We start from the raw sequence: 21,762 nt of genomic DNA on the forward strand, positions 1-21,762 counted from the left end.
GGTTCAACAGCTTGTGCTTGTGCTAGAGGAATCCCCAGTTCTTTCTGTCTTGTAAGTACCATTTGAGTTATCTTCTCTAGCCGTGTGCTAGGGCCCTATTCAAAAGGAGCTCAGAGGTTGTAATTAGCCTCAGATAGCCTCAAATAGCACTGGATGGCCTTGGGAAATTTGAATGGCTTCCACGGGATTACAAAGGGCAGATAAAAAAGCTCAGGAGAGGAGAGGAGAAAGGGGAGGTTTAAAAATACCTCCTGGTAGCTCCCGGATTCTTTATCAGGCTAGACTTTGATCTTTTCTGAGTGTCTTTCTATATTATTGTTATTATTTTGTAAAAAGCTCCTACTCACTCTGTTGAGGCTCACAGAAGACTTACTGCCGGCGCCATCTTGCCCTTCTGGTACCATTCACAATCCCCTAACATCCTCAGCTGAACAGGCAGCAGCACTTTTGATTGGCAGCCTCTTGACTTCTATCCATGGCAGGGAACCACCATATTGGATCCCTCAAAAGGCATTGCCCACTGTCAGGAATGTCAGAATTGACAAAAAGGTGTTAATAAAGCTTGGATTAATCATTGAGCAGCAGGATAGCTTCTCTTTGACACCCTGGTTGGGTGTGGCACCACATTCTGCATCTCGAAACACCAAACGTTGGAAGGTCTTCAGAGAGAACCATCACCTACTTGGTAATTTGGGAGATCAAGCCATTACATTAGCTAAAAAGGTGATGTGGAATGTAGCATATACAATGAACATCCGAAAGAGGAACTATTGTAGTAATTGATGACTTCAACTACCCTCACACAGACTGGCCTACAAGGCTGTTCATAAATTCTTCAGCCAGTGCCATATCTCCACATCTGCCAGGACTTATGCCAGCTCCTAAAGCCAATGGATCTGAACTATAGATTGCACCCTACATTTTATAATTTGAGGCATGCCATTTTTGGATCTGTGTCTCTCTAAAATAAATGTCCTGTAGAATATCTATATGAGCGACCTATTATTGTAGTTCTGGAGGGAGGTGTTGAATTAGACCGTTTTGTTGCAGTTCACGTAGAAGAACAAAAATATCCAAATTGATAGAAAATCTTTTACACAAAAATGCCTGTTTGTTGCAGCAAAAAACAACAAAGGGTTCTTGCAGTGCTTTAAAGTCTAACAGATTTATTATGGCATAAGGTTTCTTGGACTACAGCCAATTTTTTCAGATGCATTAAAGGATCATCTTCAGTTGGCAGGACACATGCAGATGGGTGTAGAGAGAAATGTGAACAGTGAGGTTAGATGGAAATGAATTGTTAAAAAAAAAAAAGGTCTGACAATTAAGTTAAAGATTAAAAGTATGCAAAGCGGGCAAAATTTGCAGTCTTTCCCTGTGTTAATTCTATAGTTAATCTGGGTCTTCAGGACTTTTTGAAAATATTTTAAAAGTGGTTTTTGCAATCCTGATGGAGCTAAAAATGTCAGTTTTCAATTTCTCTGGTACTTATTGATTTTAGTGGTGGAGGTTGATGGTATTTTTCTGCTGAATCAATGTTCCTCTCCTTTCTAAAATGATTGCTATCATAGAGGTCTGAGAAATACAGTAATTGTTTTCACTACATATTTCACAAATACAGATCAACACCAGGTTGCTAACACCACTAATCTGTAATACCTGAAGTGTGTCATGTTCTCAGGTATACGAGATCAGAAAAGTCTGCTAATGAACTTTTTTTTTTTTTTTTTTTGGCTGCAAACAAGACAGACAGTGAAGAGACGGAGTGTGCATGTGTTAATGTACTGCTTGCTTAATTAGTCCCTCATATGACAGATTTGGCATGCAAATGGAGATAAGGTCAAACAGTTTCAGATGCACCAAGTTTTCTCAGACTTGGGTACCAGTTGGTGACTAATTGTCTTTCTACTCTGCCTTGCAGCATGGGGACGCAGTCCACAACCTCCTCCTGGATGTCATTACTTGGATTGGCATTCTCCTGTCCCTCGTCTGCCTCCTGATCTGCATCTTTACTTTCTGCTTCTTCCGTGGGCTCCAGAGTGACAGAAACACCATCCATAAAAACCTGTGCATCAGTCTGTTTGTGGCAGAGCTTCTCTTCCTCATTGGGATCAACAGGGCCGATCAGCCGGTAACTATCCAATTAGAAATGCCGTAGTGAAGCCTATTCCTAGCCTTTGGCCAAGCAATAAAGCGCCACTGATTTATCCACCGTGAAGCTGAATCAAACGCTACTGATCGTGATAATAAAATGGAGTGTCCCAAGTTTTCCGAATATCCAAAACCCACCTTTATTAGGACTTTATTAGGTCATGAACAAGCTTCCTAGTGCTTTAATTCAGGCTGAATATTAAGGAAAACAAGGATAGGAGAGAGAAGGGAAAAAATGCTTGCTGTGATGTCAACACAGGGAGAACTGCTGATAAAATAAATAAATAGAATCTTCCTCCAGTTTTAAGATTCCTCTCCTGGACAACTAAATTTGGTGTTCTCCAAAAGCATAGTTCGTCTATTGGTGGAGGGTCAGGGGGGTGTCTAAAAGCCACACCAGCATAATACCTTTATTAAGACCAATTAAAAGGTGCTCAAAGTATAAGCAATCTTAGTTGTCCAGGTAACAGATTATCCTCTGCTGCATGTATATGGAACTTAATTTTGGGAGAACACTTAACTTCTGAACCACAAGGAAACATTTCCCATGTTAGTTTCTAGTCCCCCACCTTCATAAAATTAAACTCCAGCTTTGCTAACACACATGAAAAGGATCTTGGGATTGTAATTATACATAAAAACTATATCTGGATTGTGTCTACTGCAATCTGAACTTGAGTCAGCAAGTGTGTTGGAACTGCAGGAAAGGAAAATGCTAATACGATTTTAGGCTGCATTAAAAGTTTCCAAGTCATCGGAAGAAATAGTTGCACTTTATTTTCACGTAGCAGTCTCATCTGATTAACAGTGGAATCCTATGCAGGCCTACACAGATGCAAGTCACAACACATACAATGGGGCTTTCTCTGAAGTAAGTGTGCATAGAATTGCAGCTAACACCTCCTTGAATCCATATTAATAAAAACAACAGACATTTGAGCACCAATCTATCAAGCTCAGCTTTTTCTCTCCTCCATCCCACAAACCCCTGTTGTTTTACATCTAGTCCGAAGAAGAGTTCTGAAGAACTTGAAGCTTGTTTAGAACTTTGTGACATTTTAGTTGGTCCAAATAATACTATTAACTGCAGTTTGTCGGGTTTTTCTAATGAACCAACCCTGCTATATAATCAACTATGCAAAAGTGTTTGGTGATCCAAGAATGGATACGCATATATATACCATTTTCAGCATTTGAGAATCATAATCCAAGGGTAGTGGTATGTTAGCTGTTAAGGCTTACTTGGAGACCATTTTAATTCTGTACTGTTTGACCCAAGTGTAAAGTCAAGCTAGTAACTAGTTGCTGTGACGTGGGGTTTGTGATTTCAGCTCTCTTGACATAATATGCTGGAGACAGTTCTCTAGTAACACTTCTTTATTAAAAGCAACAAGACTAAAACCTGAGGAGGGGAGAGCTACATTTATAGGGACAGGGAACTAGCTAGAAAGGATACATTTTGGAGGGAACAATATCAGGCAATCACAGTCCTGCCTTTTGGAGGCAACCAATAAGACAGAGGATCCAAATACAGCAGCTTAAATGAACCAATAGTAGCTGTACCCTCTGGAACCAAAAGGCAGTTACTTTACCCTAATGCAATTACAGACAATAATAATACAGATATAAAATCCTTTGACTCAATACACAACACTACTAATTAGGGTTAGTCCCATCATATCATGCCTTTCCCTGTAGACTTCTAAAAACAGCAGATATAGGGGCAATCACAAAATGTTAGGGTCCCTCTGCCCCCTTCTTTGGGTTTGAGCGTTGACCAGTAACGTAGAATTTGCCTTTTTTGCCATTCCACGCAGGATCAATGTCAGATTCAGATTACAAGTAATTGTTTCTTTGCTTTGTCTTTTTACTCTCCCAGATAGCCTGTGCTGTGTTTGCGGCCCTCTTGCACTTTTTCTTCCTTTCGGCTTTCACGTGGATGTTTCTGGAGGGAGTACAGCTCTACATCATGTTGGTGGAGGTCTTCGAGAGTGAACATTCACGGAGAAAATACTTCTACTTGGTTGGCTATGGCATGCCCGCTCTAATTGTGGCTGTTTCGGCGGCCGTAGACTACAGAAGTTACGGCACAGGAAAAGTGTGAGTTTCATTTTGTGGTTTGGGGGAGTCTGAAAAACCAATACTAGTGAGCATGGATTTGTCAGAGTTCTAGAAATAAATAGGCAATAGAAAGCCTGTTCACAGTAGGTGTGTGCGCTGGCCAGAATATTTGGTCTGGACCCTGATCTGGGGGTTTGAAAAATAGACTGCCTCATTCCAAGGTTCTTTATAGGCTCCCCAATTCAGCTTGGGGTACATCTAGATCTAATTCATTCCTTGCTGCCCCCCGCACACAGAATTCACCATTGGGAAATTGAAAAAAAATCTATGTATTTTTTTCCTTTTGACAGAAATAGATAAAATTTGCAGGCATACTATCCCATCCAGAGTGGAGAGAGCCTGCCAAACTACGGACTTTTGTGCTGAGCACGTTTTAGGAAAAGAAATGTGCATTATTGTTTTGGGTTTTTTTAATGGTTGTTTCGAAATAAGATTGTTTCGAAATGGCCATTAAATTATCCACGATATTTAAAGCCAATTAAAAGAGAAATGGGACTGCAGAGTTTGGTCAGAACTCTTGCTGAAATAAAGGAAGTCTGGGTCTGATCTGGGGTTTCCATAATGGAAGAGAGGTGAGATTTAAATGTAAGGATATGAAAATATAAAATAACCCTGTAGCAGAGGGGAGAAACAAGGGAGTTAATCTAGAAAAGCTGGAAGCAAGGGAAGGGTTGAATACCTTTCCACCATCACTTAACCACTCCCCCTCTCAAAGCTGCATCTCTCTAGGAAGAACAAGGGATATGTTTTTCACACATTTGTGTATGACAGGTAACCAGGCTTATAATGATATGTTTGTTTTTCTCAAATGAGTTCTCTGATGCCGCTCAATTTCCTGGTTTTTGTGTAGTCTTTAATACAGCCTCTTTCATTGTTTTATCTCACTTAAGTCTTCTGAAATAATGACCAAATATACTATTTATTTTTGGTGGGGGAGAAAGTCTCATATGAGCAACACGGTTACTGGAATCTAATAAAAGAGAGAGCACATGCTCCATTTTGAACATACACATTAAACTTCCATATATAGTCAGATTTGCCACTTACCGAGTGGGAAGCCATACAGCCATTTGGAGCACTCTATTGCACATTTACAAACAGCGCGATAAGTCGGAGCTCTTCAAATTTTATGGTCCAGTGGCATCTAATGATTGTTTATTGGATGCATTTAATAACACACCAGGGATACCTTAAGGTTTGATTTCTTTTCAGGCAGGAAATAGAGCAAATTGTTATAGCTGTTATTACTTGGAAAGAGCAAGCGTGATTGAATGGATCCCCAGTTGTCATTGTGGTTGTGACAAAAATAAAAAGCAAAGGAGAGAGCATGGTCCCATGGAAGATGATTAGCATATGCTCGGGGCGGGGGGAAGATTGTAGAAGCTGCGTCAGGAAAGGTGGAGATTTGCAACAAATTAAACTGCTTTTGTTATTTAGAAAACAAGAACTTCAAGGTAATAAGGAAAGGGGTGTCAGGGAGATCTCTGGGCCTCAAGCTGGTTCCAGTGATCAGGCCCAGAGCTGTCATGTGATGGCATCAGGATCCACTGGATCACAGGCTACTTCCCCCCTGTCCTCTTCCCACTCCCTACAAAGCACCATTTGGAAGTGCGGACATTACCGGGATTTCAAAGGCGGAGTTGACTTCCAGGGGGAATTTTTGAAAGATGGAGCTTTGTCCTGGGTCTTAAGCAAGTCAATTGAAAAACCGTGTTTTTGGAGTGTCCTGGTTTTTACTCACTGAAATTTGGGGGCTTTTTGCTGGCTGCTACAAGTGGGAATCCTGGACACATACTGGATGAGGGGAAGAGGGAGCTCCACATCTGCCTAATGTTGGCATCATTCCACAGAAGGCAGTAGACAACTGGATGGCTGGGGAGCTGGTGGAAAGACAACACCACCCAAATAAAAAACAGTGTGTTTGGATTTCTCTGTAAGAAATCTGTAATTGCTATATCTTTTGATACTGAACAATTACATGACATACCTAATAAACAAAAGTGTAAAGCAAGGCATCTTAATTTATCTGCCTTATAAATAGCTCTAATTGCCAAAAGTAGTTGTAGTGAAATATTTGATAAGGGGGAAAACCAATTTAATTAAGTTAATGTGCTTTAAATGTAGTATTCAAACCAATTCTAAAATTTGTTTAGAAATGTTTATGGAGATATTTGTAAATATGTTAAGACGTAACAGCTGAATAGAATATACTTCCTCAAATTGTTTAGATGTTGAGGGGGAAATGAATGTCCTGAAAATTAATTAATATTCCAGATTTAGCATACCTGAAGAGCTGTGTGTGTGTGTGCGCGCACACACACACACACACATATGGTTTCTAGAATCACAAAGGAACTTCAAAGTTATATAGTCTGACCCCTGAACCCACATAATGTCAAATCCCATTTTTGAGCTCTGGGGTTATTTTTGCAATGTGTTGCCTTTGGTGTGTTTACCAAGGCTGCACTTCCAATCATTCTGAGAAGCTTTGCATTAGGTTTGGTTTCATGAAATAACTCAAAGGAAGTTTCCAGAGTGTCAGATGTGTACAAGCTGTTTTGCACATAATGAGCAGTTGCCAGAAAGTTGCAGATAGACTGCACCTGTTAGCATGGTTTGCAGCATCTCCTGAAAAATCCTGTATTTTCTTTCTGCCACCCCATTTTCTTCAGGAGAGTAGGGGTTAGTCAACCTTTCTCTTCCAAGAATGTTTTAAAATCTGTAGAATGGAATTCCACACCTCTGTTACTTTTGAGTGCCATAACTGGCTTGTCAAATTTCATATTTGCCCAAGTAACTCATTTTTTGAACTTTTCAAATGTTTCACCTTTGTGTTAAAGCAGAAATATGAATAAGAATCAGTAATAATAATAATAATTTTGTTATTTATACCTCACCTGTCTGGCTGGGTTTTGCCAGCCACTCTGGACGGCTTACAGCATACATAAAAAATTGTAAAATATCAGACAATGATACTGAAGGGCTGCCTTCAGATGTCTTCTAAAAGTCAGAGAGCCATCAACTATTACAAGACAGTACTTAGCTCCACCCAGACTGGGAGAAAATGGTCCCGTGAGGTCTGCAGACACTTCGCATGCACTCACCACTGTCTGCTTCCCTGGAATCTGTCAAGAAAAAATTTACTCAGTGGCTGACCTGGGTCTCAGATTTCAGCAGCACCTTGTGCAATGCCAGAATTCAATGCCATCCCCAAGGCTCTGTGCCCAGTGCATCCAAACCAGTCACACTCCCCATAATCTGCCTCTGATTTACTGCTTCAACTCCAGCCTGATTGGTGTCCATCCAGGTTTACTGTCCTCTGCCTTCCTACCTGTGATAGCTGGGGAGCTGGGCCCATAACCTGTTGAAAATCTGGGGTAAGATACTCAAGTAGCAGACATTGTCCCCAGTTCTAGTCACCACACAGAGGCAGTTTAAGGTCCAAATAGTTTACTGCTGCAGAAGATAAGGCTTTAGTAGAACAGTTCCAGGCTTGGTATATACATACAGCGTGTTGACATTGCAGATAGAAAGTATTTCACTGACTTTGAGCTGACATGCCTTAATCTCTTGGATAGTCAGCAATGGACCGTCACCATAGGAGTTGACTTGGCTGACCTGACACCTGTTGTGTTTCTCTCATCCATAGGATGATTTGTGCCCATGAAATAAATTACCCCTTCCTCTGTGTCTGGTTCCTCCAACATCCACCTCCACCATGCTAATGGTTTTTTTAAAAAAATATTTTTAGGTGTGCTTTTCTTAATTTTCTGTCCATGGGAGTTAAAAATTACACTGGACACCTCAAGGGCAAAGCTGACAACATGGGTGATACTTGTTCATGGTCTGCCAACTTTTTTAAAGTGGAAAAATCAGCCATTGGAGGCTGCTAGTTTTAATGAAGGGAAGGCAGGGGAAAGGAGCTGCTGCCCGTTTTCTGCTCAAAATCACCCTGATGAAATTGCCCCTAGCAGGGGGAGACATAGTTAGGGTTCTGATATTTTTTCCTCTGATGGCTGGAGAGGCAATTTTGAGCAGGAAGGAATGGGGAAATCTTCATTCCCGACTGCAGCCTCTGATACAGTTTGCTGCATTTCAGTAATAAATGAGTGAATCCATTTGGACACTGTTCACACATCTCCCACGTATTGTCTAGTTTGACCCTTAATAAAGGGACTGATGTTTTGCTATGCAAATCTGTAATGCAAGTTTCATAATGAAGTATAATCTTCAGCGTGAAATGCAGAATAGGTAAGTTGATAACCTTTTATTGGAAGAAGAATATATACAGGTTTCCAAGTTACATGGAAACTCTGTCAGGCAGCAAAGAATGCTAACTAATTCTAAGGAGAGAAAGGAAATAATGCAAAAATCTTTGCTATTCATTTAAACAGGGGCCTAATTGCAAAATGGCTTGCGCATGAAATATACATACGACACCACATTAATGCAAGCTTTGTGTTTGGCAGACTGTTGTGTTAATTGAAAATGCTAAGCTTCCTACTCTTCCACAAACAAAAATAACCATAGAACAGGATGCTGAAACAGCTGCATCAGTAGCTAAAACAGCAATGTATAAATGCCCAGGAAGAATAGGCCAATGTTTGCAGCTGCCATAGTTTTGCTTGCATGGTAACATTATAATATGCAAACCTGTGACAGAGTTCATTGTAGGAAACAACCACAGTTCTTTCTTTCCTGCATGTCCATCCTTGCAAAGTCTCATGGAAGCTGTAATGCGGGGACCAGAAAAGACAGCTCTTGTTAGGTGGGTTTGTCTGGCAGATGAGTGACAGCTGCCACCCAAGAGGAGAACCTCTTATTGTGGCATGGCTCTCCTCCCCAGCTCCAAGTGAACCAGAGCCGTAGATGCCTTTAAAAAAAATAACAGTATGAAATATTACCCTCAATGATCAGTTTCCTGAGTTGCTTCAAAGGTCACATTTACATGCTGTATGCCCTTACGGCATTCCCGACTTTTTGAAAAGTCAGATTGATTGCTCGTTGGGCAAGATACTCTTTGGTAAATTGTGTTTCATGTTTTATAAGTCAGTTGCAGCAGTCTGCAAGGTTTAAAGTATGAAGGGGTTAAAGCAAGCGACTCCCAACACCAGTTTTGCCAGTTTTGAGCTTCTCTTCGCCCAATGCATGTAGACCACACCAGTCTCAGAATATAAACTCATGGTAGTTTCATTTTGCATTCTGAGCACAGAAAGAAAAAATTGGGAAAGGAAACTCATCTTGCAATACATCGAAGCATTATCAGCTGGGGAGATTTTTATTATCAACCCACCATTTCTGAAATGTAGCAGAAGCACTGGAGCTTCACTCCCAAGAAAAACTCATATCAAATTTCACCACTTAAATATATCCCATCATAATGATGTTAAGGGTAGAAAGCCTCTGTTTAAAGTAATGGCAACCCCAGAAATGAGAGAAAGAGAGAGAGAGAGAGAGAGAGAGAGAGAGAGAGAGAGAGAGAATTGGAGACTATATTTTTTTCATCAGGTATGAACAAGAGTAAACTTTATCTGATCTTATCTAAAAGAGTTGACTCAGGGTGTGCCATTTTGGGAACCTGTTCTGGCTTCTTTTGGTCATCACCACTATCTAAGCTTTCTGGCTTCAGCGCTGAATCCAGAAACACTCTCCAACAGTGTACCTGGTACCTAAGGGGGAATGCAACCCTATCCAAAAGAGATTGACTGCTGTCTCTTGGTCTGCTGGATCTCTGAGCATCAGTACTTCTGCCTTGTCTGGATTCAACTTTAGATTGTTTACCCTCATCACTGATCTCAGTCATCAGTTCAGAAGGTCCTCTGCCTCCATCTAGAATTTTATTTCAAAGAAAATCTACATATTTGAAAATGACTGTATTCTCATATTTCTTTGCATAGCAGGTATTCAATCTCTTGTGAGCGTGCAGCTCTTGATACATTAAACTACCAAAAACAGAAGATCATAAGGATAGATTTATGTTCAACTGTCTTGTTACCTTATGCCCATTTTGTCATTGGGAAAACTCAGAATGGAAATGTAATTTCCCCAAATCATTAACCATTAGGGGATATTAAATCAGATAAAATGAAGCTATTAATAATTTAGTTCAGGTCATGAATCACCTAGCTTGATTCTAAAGGTCAGTTGCATTTCTAGAAATATTCATGAAAACAGAAAACTCCTGAATCTAATTAAGCTTCCGACCTTCTAATCCTAAATTTATTTCCCTTTTCACTAAATCGTTCAGATCTTCACCTACTATGGAAGCTGACAGTCTGGCTGAGCAGCAGTGAATAGCTTGCAGCTAGATTTAATGGCTGTTTTAGGGCTTTTATAAAGATTTTCTATGACAGAAACGGAAGGACTTAGCAAGTAGAATCTGTGCTATTTTCTCCTGCTTCCTCCAGAGGTAATTATCTTACTCCATCAATAGCACTGTCAGAAACCAGGCATATAATTCAGGTTTTAAATGAACAAGCAATGTGATATTTCCTGCCTCCTAGTGGAACGTTACACTGCTCCCATTCCTCTCTGTCACTTGCTCACACTTGATATACGCTACTTTTATGCCCTCTTACATGCCATATTTCCCTGCATTTCCATTACAGATGTTGGCTTCGACTTGACACATACTTCATCTGGAGCTTTATAGGACCTGCAACCTTGATAATTATGGTAAGAATTCCTGATTAGCATGACTTTCAGCGCATGTTTTTATCGCATACTTAGCAGACAGTGCCTGGTGTCACCTGGTAGTTGAATCCTGGTCTGTGAGGCTGTGCACATTGGGGGAAAGCTTGTGCAACCAAGGTGCAGTGTGGGGCTGTTTTGAAGTCCTTTTTCAATCAGTCCTGCGGTGCTCTTTGCGGAGGCTGCCTGCTGCTCCCCCCCCACCTCCTACTTGCCCTTCAACATCCCTGGATCGCCCCCAGGTGGGCCAAACCAAGGTGGTCCAGCCCTAATATTTGCCCACTTAAGGAGTGTTCTTGTGAACCTGTGCAAATAAAAGAGACTGAGAGACTGAACCCACATCTGTTCCTTATTCTGCTAAAGGTTCAACAGAGCCAAGATGGGGTTTTTTGCTTGGGTCTTAGAGACATATACAGAAACAGTGTTTAACTGTTGTCTTCTGGTTACTATCTTGGTTGTGTGGTTCCTTGATCCTGCACCTTCAAGAAATAGTCCTATGGGTACATCGGTTGAGGATTTTTGTACCTTTACAGAGTATAACAGGATTTGCTTTGTCTAGTCATCGCAGCATGGATTTTTAGCAATTGCTTCCCTTCCCGTGCATCCTATTATTCTGTTCTGCCTTTGTGTTTGTACATTTTCAAAAGTCCTGCACAGCAGTGACACCACTGTGACTGAAGAGCAAGGACTGAATAACATGCTATAGAGATCCGGAAAAGCAACGTGTCAGATTTTAAGCATCTGCTTTTTTCCCCGTAAAAGAACTTGTTAAGATCAGTCTGTCTAACGTCGTGTCTTTGTGTTGCCCTGTGGGCTTCCAGTGCCCCTTTTCTACAAGTCACCTTTGAAAACTGTCTACTTGGGCTGACCCTACAAACTAATTTCTTAATCCGCTTCTTCTGCTATGAAGAATGCAAATGAAAGACGAAGGCCCAGCTCTCAGTAATGTCATAAATCAGTGTCTGGGCTGTACCACTTAAGCTTGCAGGTGGGCGCACACATGTTGGTACAGTCCTACCAGAGAGGTAGCTAGTCTAGAGTCTTCTCTTTGACATCTGGTGCTTTATCTGTAAGACTTTTTACTTCTGTGTGGAGGAATATACAGTAATGTGAGTCTCCACTTGCAGTGTGAACTAGTGCTGTCCAATCATAGTTTTACCGCCGTAGAGAAAACTAGAGCCTTGGGTTAATCCCCTTCTTTTTCTCATAGCTTGCTTCTTATTTTTAATTTCAGCTTAATGTAATCTTCCTTGGGATTGCTCTTTATAAAATGTTTCATCATACAGCCATATTGAAACCTGAATCTGGGTGTCTCGACAATATCAAGTAAGTGAATTTTCACTCGTTGTGTTCTCAACTGTGTTATGTAAACAACACATAATTATTCTAGGATAATGCCCACAAGAAAATACTAGGTTGCATCCAGAAAAAGTTGATTGAAATCAAGACCCACACTGAAATCGATGAGACAAGTCAGCCTGGACTTGAGTCCCATTGCCTTCAGTGGGAGTTCGGTGAAACTTATATGGCCTGGATCCAACCCAAAGTGTTGATTTTCTTGTGTTCCAACATTTTTGCACTATTGCACAATGCCATTAAGGCATAGTAGCAACCACGTGAGAGTTCCTTTCCCATGAAGGTAACTTATGTAGCTATAGTGCAGCGTTGCCTAGTTTTGGCCGTGTGATTCTGTGTGAAAGACCCAGTCTACATGAATGTCGCATTCCCATGCAACCTCTAATGCAAAAGCAGCTGCGGCATCTAGGAATGTTTAGCAAGGTGCAGTGATGCTTTTTCAAAATGCCCAATGCCCAAAGACAGCTGTTTAAAAAACAAACAATCATTAAGACAAAGATGTATTTATTCTTCTGCAACAAAAAGTATACATGTAATTCACACTGAAAGTAGAAGTAAATAATAGGAAGGAAATGGATACAGTTGTAGGTTGTTTAATTACTTCATTGTGCTTAGTGTTCCAGGATAGTGACTTACTGGGTGCAAATGGTTCTGTAACTTGTATCAGAGGGAACTTTGAATGTCCTAGTAGACTACTTCCTGATGTTTTTTCACTGACAACAAAGTCCAACCAGAGAGCAAAGTACACCATATGTTATTTTGTCTGCCAATGGGACCTCTTCTCTAGGACTTGACCACTTTTAAATCAGATTGAGAAGTTATTGTCTCTATAGGTTAGCTGTTTCTGTTGTCGTGGCTTAAATTCAAAACCATAGACATTGAGGAATGGAAGCCAGTTAGTGATAATTAGTCTGGTTCAATTCAGACCATTTATCCAAACTATGATTTGGAGGACAGAGAATGAGCTGTGAACTTCCCGCTACCTTCTCTTATCTCTCTTCTCCTCTCTTTTTTATTCATCTTTATCTCAGCTTCTGTCCCATTTTCCTGTTTAGTAGTAGCAATAGTTTGCTGTCACATCTGACTTGGTGGACCATATGGATATTGCTCACCCTCCAAATCAGGAAGCATGGGTTGATAAAACTCTGCTAAAATTTATTCTTTTACATCCATAGCATCAGCTGAGATCATATAATTAAATGTCAATGATTCCCATCCATTAGCATCTAGCAGCTTAAGATTGGGAAACTTTTTGGTACAATTTTTGATCATTAATTTCTTTTTGCCGAATGTCTTCCTCCCTCCTTCACAATGACTGCTTCTACTTCATCTGAATCTAACTCACTTTTAAAACCCTTCCCTTGTTTACGTAAAAACCATTGTTTGATTTTTTTTGTATTCTACGCACAACCAGAAAGGAAAAGCCCACCAATATTGCCTTTTTTTCTTTATTTAACCTAGATCTTAAAAATGTAATCTCTTGTTGAGTGTAATTGAATGTTAGAGAAAACCTTTAACCTGCCCTATTAGCAATTTGAGTTCCTTCTACCAAAAACAATACTATCTTTTGAAATCCACTTTTGGTATTTAACCAGAATATCTTGTTGCCCCCCCCCCCCAACTTCCCTTACTAGTACACTTTTAAAAAAATATCAGTGCAACATATGTAAAAGTTCAAGAAAATAACTAAAGCAGCAGAATATTTTACTTACTATGGACCTGACATTAAAAACAAACAAACAAACCCTTACACTACTTTCCTAAGACTGGGAATGGGCCAGAGTAGGCCTGTAGTGGAGTTCGGTGGAACCTAGTGGACTGTTTAGTCCAATCTCCTGTTGACGTGCAAAAAATCCAGAGCTTCAGCATCTGTGGACTGTTCAGCCTGTATTTGAAGACCTCCAACAAGTGTCCCCCCCCCCCTTAGTTCAGTAGCTGAACTTTTCTTCCTAAAGAAATCTTTGTTTTTGTAGCTTAAGATCTAATTCCTTCCACTGGGACAACAGAGAATAAGTCTCTTCTATGTGACTGTCTGTAAAGGTTTTTGAAATGAGTGCTAGCATGTCGTCGTCCTCCCTCAGTTTCTTCCTTTTCCATGTTTTGTTCCTTGTCCTCAGGAGGGCAAGATGTGCTTCCTTTTTAAAGACAGCTTCTGGGTGGAAGGGGAAATGGAATGTACTGTGCTGCCTTCGGACTGCAACGTTTTGTTGTGGGTCCTCCTCTTGGTAGTTTAGCTTCAAACAAAGTAAAAGATGGGCAGCTAGTCACCAGTTAATAGAAGACTGCCACCTCCGCTTTCATGGAGTGTAGGAAAGAAAAATATCACCTCCATTGTGACCTTAACTCCCAAGAACATCCCAAGGCTGCAAACCTCATTGAGCATGATGGGCTGCCAAACCATCATTATTTCCAACTTCTCAGGATTCACCTTCAGGTGGCTCATGTCACACAGTCCCCTCCATGACTATAAAACAGATAAACTCAGAAACGGAACCTAGTTTGAGTGAAATAGAGGCGTGTTGCTCCAAGTCCGCCCCATACTAGTGAGCAGGGAGCATATCTCCATGGGAATCTCACCCAATGTCCTTATAAACAGATTGAACTAACAAATGAAGCTGCCTTAGAGGGAGTGTGCTCATTGGTCCATCTAAGTCAGTACTATCTATCATAGTGGTTTCCAAACATTTTCCTCCACGGTCCCCTTAAGAACTGTTTAGGGTTTCGGCTTAATGATTTTTCTGCCTGTTGTATCAATTGAAATGCACTGGTCTAGATGCTGTGCAATTTTTAATGGTATTTTGCTTGTTTCTTTCCTCTTATATTGTATATTATTGTATTGCAATTTGAATTCAACAGGGCAGGATTCAGCTAACAAATCTTATCAATGGAAGCCCCCTACAAGGATTTCCCTTTGTGCAATGGGGCTTCCCCTCCCTCCTCCCCTGTGTGCCCCTTTCATTTGCCAGAATTGAGGGAGGAGAAACCCCCCCCCCCCTGAACAGCACATGCTTGCCTTGAAGGAACAATTGCCTTAGTGAGACAGTGAATTCCCCACCGTAGAATTCAGATTGTAATATAATATAAGAAATAAAAGAAGCAATAAAATAAGAAAATGAAATAAAGAAAAGAAGCAATAAAACACAGTGAAAAATGAATCTGTAAATCTGATGTGATAGATGTGCCGTCTCCCATCTTCAACCACAAATCCACAGACACGTCACGGACCACCTGAAGGAAGCTTGTAGAGGACAGATTGGGTACTCTCTGGTCAACATCAAATAGCAGCAGTTCTTCAAGGTCTTTGGCAAAGTTACTTCCTTTCTGTGCCGCCTGATTTTTTTGTGACAGAAGATTCTAGAACTCTTTACACGTGAAACATGTGCTGTACCACTGAGGTAGAGCAGAACAGGGTTGACCGTGTGGAATATCACAGAGAAGGCTCTGGGAAGATGAAGAGAAACCTTTTTGCCATTGTTCCTTCCAGAAATGAGTAGAACCTGCACCACCTGATGAACTCCCATATCAACAACTTCGGAAAAGGGTCAGTGAGTGCAGTCGCCTCTATTCATCCCTAAAATGGAGGTTATCAACTAAGGCCACAAGGACAGTCTTGGTGCCAAGCCCAAGCGAAAAGGACTAGCAGAGGTCTTTGAAATGGCTCCCATCCAACTATACATCATTCAACAAACTTCTCTGAATTCGAAATGAGGACTGAAAGTAGAGAAAAGGGTAACAGAAAAACCCACACCCAGGATCCATATTGTTGCGCAGGTGCCAAACAACTGTAGATATGGCAATAATGGACACTGCTTCTCTCAACTGGCTTTGACAAGTCAGGATGAGCATGGCCCCAGTTCCCAAGTGGCCGTGCTAGCAAGCACATATTCTACATTGGCGTGTGATTCCAACTGAAACCAGGCCAAATGAACAGGACGTGGATGAGCCTTTGAAGTCTCTGTGTTGTGACCCCAGGATCCAGAAGAGACCTGGACACTCATTTATACCATAGTTTCACCTGCAAGAGAGCCAAACCAGAGTCCTGGCAATGAGGCTGATGCTGTTGATCAGGGGACCACTGAGCTCGAGGCTGGCAGGCAGGAGCCCACTGAAGCAGATGTCAGTGCCCCAAAGCAAGGACTCTCCTGGGCATCTTCCCTGAGCTCAGGAAACTGAGTGCCTTCCATAGTACCTCGCCAGTCCAACAGGGAGTGCACCAGGTCAGGGAGCACCAACCAATTTTAAGTGCAGAGGGTTGGCATTTAAAGAGACCCTAAAGGTAAAGGGACCCCTGACCATTAGGTCCAGTCGTGGCCGACTCTGGAGTTGAGGCGCTCATCTCGCTTTACTGGCCAAGGGAGCCGGCATACAGCTTCCGGGTCATGTGGCCAGCATGACTAAGCCGCTTCTGGCAAACCAGTGCAGTGCATGGAAACGCCTTTAACTTCCCGCCGGAGTGGTACCTATTTATCTACTTGCACTTTGACATGCTTTCTAACTGCTAGGTTGGCAGGAGCAGGGACTGAACAATGGGAGCTCACCCCGTCGCGGGGATTCGAACCGCCAACCTTCTGATCGGCAAGTCCTAGGCTCTGTGGTTTAACCCACAGCGCCACCCGTGTCCCTAGACCTAGTTATCCCCAAGCAGGCAGAGCCTAGGAGAGGTGGATTAAAGGCAGGGACTCAAAGTACCTCAGTTCACTTTCAATCCTTGTCAAAGCAAGTTGCTCATTAGGAACTTTGCACAACGTTGTGACAACTGACCTTCCTTGCTGCCTCGTCCCAGGAGTTCCTCTGCAGGTCCAGAGCAGGACACTCTGGGTCTTAACAACACGGAGTTAAGAAAACGATATGGAATGCATGTGCACACCAAGTAATACCAAGTAGATCTTTTCCATTCAAAATGTAATTGTTCTTCCAGTATATCAAAATGTTTAAAGGTTAGGCCAAGAACTGGGGGGAAATGATTTATTCTAGCACATTTTATCACTGCTAGATTGGCAGCAATTACTACGCATAGCTTTTCAGGCACGATTTAGATTACTGATCTTCTAAGATTCATTGAAAGAAGAGTCATCCTGACCCTTTCCGCTGTGATCTGAGAAGTCATAGGTGCGATTCTGTTTTTAGCAATGTGGTTGTTACCACTTTGGTGTCATTCTGCACCATAATGGTAACATAATGAAATCCAAAAGGGTCGTGTTGCACTCAAAAGACTAGCATTTATTGTGACAAAAGCTTGAAAGGCCTAGAGCCCACAGGGCCAATGTGTGTGAATTTTAAGGTAATATGAGTTGAACAGTTCATCTGAATCATTGTGCACATTCGCCACACATCATGGAGAATGTGCACATAATCTGTCCACGAAGAGGGAATTATGCACATTTCCTGGTCAATATGCATAATTCTTCAACAGGCCATGAGTATTGTGTGTTTCTCAACAGGAATGTCAATGTAGCAGTTTCACTTTCAATCCAGATATCACCCAGTGCACACCACACATGGATTATAGCTAGCCCAATGATACAGCTGTGTTTGCTATAGCTGCTTAAACAGGATTTACTTCAGGCATTTTTAGACTAGCATACCCGCCTAACCAAATAAAGAAACAGATTAACAGGTGTCACTCATTTATATCCTACTACAGGGCAAACCTAGGAGAGAACATAACAGAATATCACTTGTCACCTACAGGTCTCAGCCAAAATTGTGCCAAAGTACCTCCAATTATTCTGAACAATGCTACTTCCCTCTCGGACCTTGGGTGGTTGCCCCCCACTAATCTAAAAAACCTTCTACTCACCAGCAACTAATAGAGAAACATAACCAAGGACTAAGCTGAGCAAAAGACACAGAGGCCAGCTTTTCCTTACCCACTCAAACAACATTATTACAGGATCTAGTAGCATTAGTCATGCCACCAGGCATTCGTTCATTTGCTCATTCTCCAGCATGATTAAATAATCAGCCACCAACAATGCCATTCTGCATTTGAATTACCATTCTGTACTGCTTAATGTAAATAGGTAAAAAAAGAGCCTGCTATTAATAACATAAAATGGTGTGTTCAAGTGTTATTTATTAAAACTGTTTATTATACAGTTGGTAAATGATCTAATAATTTATATTATTACAACCATGCCAGAGCTTTTAGCCCAGAAATGAAGGAAATAAAGAAGGAAGGAAGGAAGGAAGGAAGGAAGGAAGGAAGGAAGGAAGGAAGGAAGGAAGTCCCATTCAGTTCTCTAAAGATGGTACATTTGAGACACTATGCTGGAGTGAATAGAGTACTGGAAGTAGCAGAGACTCCTGAGTCCACACTGTGGATCGAGGTTCACTAGGAATAGAGGGTTCCCAGGGGGAACAGTATCGGAGCCCCCAAGTGAGATAGGTGCAAACTATCAACTGGTTGACCGGCAACCAACAGCATAATTGAGACAGGTAAATGTGAGGTTTCAGAAGTGGCAGCAAGTGAGCAGAGGGGCCAAAATGAAGCAGCATAGTCCAAGAAGGCAAACTGTCAGGTGCAAAAGGAGCAACAACTGGGAGAAAGTATGAAGAGCAGGAGCTCAGTCTTGCAGTTCCTATGGACGAATGGCTTTATGGAGGCAGGAGAAGCTTCACTAGTCCTCTTAAGGGGTAGTACTAGTTAAAGAAGCAGAGTAAGACTAAATGGACAGCTCTCACAATGGAGGAAAGTCCTCCAAGGATTTGTATGTCGACTTGTGCTTAACTTCTTTACAAGAAGTTGGGGGTGAGCAGGAAGGTGGCCAAGTGTGCTGATCACATAAAATTATTCAAGAGGATGAAAACCCAAGGGAACAGTGAAGAGCTGCAAGAGGATCTCTCGAAGCTGGGTAAATGGACAACCATCAGGCAAATGTAGTAAATGTAGTAAATGTGGTAATGTGATAGATCTTGAGCCAAAAACAGCAACACTAACTTGCACCTGTACACTGTGGGGATCTCAGCCTGCGGTGGAAAGAGATATTGGTTCATAGCGAACGTTTTCATTGGTTATCGGCTAACTGTGTAGCAGCTGTGAAAAGGCGGATCCCATGTTAGCGATCATTAGGGAAGAGATCAAAACCAGAACCGTCTGTGTCACAATTCCCCTATAGAATTCTACGCTTGGAATCCTATGTACAGTTGTGGTCACCACATAACAAAAAATATCTTATAGAGGAGCAAGAAGAGGCAGAAAAGGACAAACAAAATTGTTATGTACTGAAGTTCTCACCCTGGGCCAGCAGGGGGATACTGTAGATAGTTATGCAAATGAAGGATTGAAAGTGACGTTCAGTGATTGGATAGTTTTTATGCAAATGAAGGATTGAAAGTGATGTTCAGTGATTGGATAGTTTTAGAAAGTTGCTACAGTAACGTTGTACTGGAGCTCTATATAAGCAGGCTGGCTGAGCCCTTCAGTTCAGTTCTGTCTGGCCTCTGAATAAACAAGAGCTGTTTGAAGAATCGCTGTGTCGTCTGATATGTTCACCCACAACTTAACAAAAATTATCAAGGGGCTGGAGCAATTATCCTAAAACTAAAATGTCCAGGGGGCAGGGGGACGTAGCAGAAGTTTATAGAATTAAGTATGGTGTGGACAAAAACTCTTTATAATACTAGGACTTTGCACCATTCATTGAAACTGCCTTTCAGGAGATTCAGGGCAGACAAAAAGAATTACTTCTCCACACAGCACATAGTTAAACTGTAGAATTTGTTTTTTGTTTTTTTAAATAATATTTATTACCTTTTCCAACAGTTTAAACACTACAAAGAATGAAAACCATACAATACAACACAATACAATACAATACAAAAAAATACAAAAAACAAACACTAACATTAAACTAACAAAACAAAACAAACACAATTTAAAACACATCAAATACCGTATTTTTCCCTCTATAACACACAGATTTTTTCTCCTAAAAAGGAAGGGGAAATGTCTGTGCGTGCTATAGAGCGAATGTGTGGTCCCTGGAGCCGAAAAATCAGGCAAAAATCAAATCGCCAGGCAAAAATCAAATCGCAGCGCTTCACGGAGAAGGGGAAACTGAAAAGAGGAAGCGGCTGCTTTCCTGCATTCTGCCTCAGGGTCTTACTGCCCCCCCTTCTCTGTCTCGTTGCTGTGTTTGCTGAAACGGAACAAAGAGCAGGGAAAGCCCCTCCCCTCCAGGCAAGCTCCGGTGCTGCTGGGGGAGAGGGAGAGGGGGGGGAAGGGAGAGGGAGAGAGAGAGGGGGGAGGGAGAGAGAGAGGGGGAGGGAGGGAGAGAGGGGGGAGGGAGAGAGAGAGAGAGAGAGAGAGAGAGAGAGAGAGAGAGAGAGAGATATGGCTGGCTGGCTGGCTTGGGTGGGGGAAAACTTTTGCCTTTCTTTCCTCCAACCCGTTAAATCCCTATCCTGCATTCTTAGCCAGCTGCTTCTCTGCACACCCCTCTAATGTCCCTTCTTTGTTTTTCCTTCGCTCCCCACTTAAAATGTGGTTACAAAGCATGGATCCACATGGATCCTCAGGATCTTTGCATTGGGTCACCCCAAATTCACCATCAGATCACATAGCATGTCCATGGCTACAGCCTGCACCAAAAAAATCACGCACCCACTGTTGCCTGGGGCTGCAATGGTGCAAAAATGTGGTTAAAAAGCATGGATCCACAGGGATTCTCAGGATCCTTGCATTGGGTCACCCCAAATTCACCATCAGATCACATAGCATGTCCATGGCTACAGCCTGCACCAAAAAAATCACGCACCCACTGTTGCCTGGGGCTGCAATGGTGCAAAAACGTGGTTACAAAGCATGGATCCACAGGAATTCTCAGGATTTTGGCATTGGGTCACCCCAAATTCACCATCAGATCACATGTCTGTGGCCACAGCATGAAGCCCAAAAATGATACATCCACTGTTTCATTCAGAATGTTTTTTCCCTTGTTTTCCTCCTCTAAAAACAATGTGCGTGTTATGGTCAGGTGCGTGTTATAGAGCGAAAAATACGGTAGTTTCAATATCTTATCTTTCATTCCCTTATTTCCGCGACCTCCTCACACCTCCCTTTTTGTATTCCACTTCTATTAATTCTTTCAGTAATTCCTTTCCATCTTCCTCTGTTTTCTATCCTATAATTATCTTAGCACATTCTAACCTTATTTTTCCTTTAATGCTCTATTAATCTATTTGTCCTTAATTCCTTATAACATTTCTGCTAAAGCCATATAACTTCATTCCAACATTTTTCTAACATTCATTAATTTTACAGTATTTCCGTAAATAGTCTTTAAACTTTTTCCAGTCTTCTTCCACCGACTCTTCTCCCTGGTCTCGGATTCTGCCAGTCATTTCCACCAATTCCATGTAGTCCATCAACTTCATCTGCCATTCTTCCCGGGTGGGTAGATCTTGTGTCTTCCAAACTGTAGAGTTTGCTGCCATAAGATG

The 21,762-nt window shown here is 41.6% G+C and overlaps 1 protein-coding gene across 11 annotated transcripts in view; it reads left to right on the forward strand.

The window, feature by feature from the left end:
• The window catches only part of ADGRL3 (adhesion G protein-coupled receptor L3), a 555,597-nt gene that overhangs the window by 433,241 nt on the left and 100,594 nt on the right, over positions 1-21,762 (forward strand). For all 11 annotated transcript variants that reach the window (XM_081844774.1, XM_081844780.1, XM_081844782.1 and 8 more), the window contains 4 exons: positions 1,922-2,131; positions 4,031-4,251; positions 10,881-10,947; positions 12,197-12,288. In XM_081844774.1, coding sequence (XP_081700900.1) covers positions 1,922-2,131; positions 4,031-4,251; positions 10,881-10,947; positions 12,197-12,288 — 590 coding nt within the window. The remainder of the gene's footprint in view (positions 1-1,921; positions 2,132-4,030; positions 4,252-10,880; positions 10,948-12,196; positions 12,289-21,762) is intronic.

This window comes from Podarcis erhardii (genome assembly GCF_964252035.2).
Source record: "Podarcis erhardii genome assembly, chromosome: 17".
Classification (NCBI taxonomy): domain Eukaryota; kingdom Metazoa; phylum Chordata; class Lepidosauria; order Squamata; family Lacertidae; genus Podarcis; species Podarcis erhardii.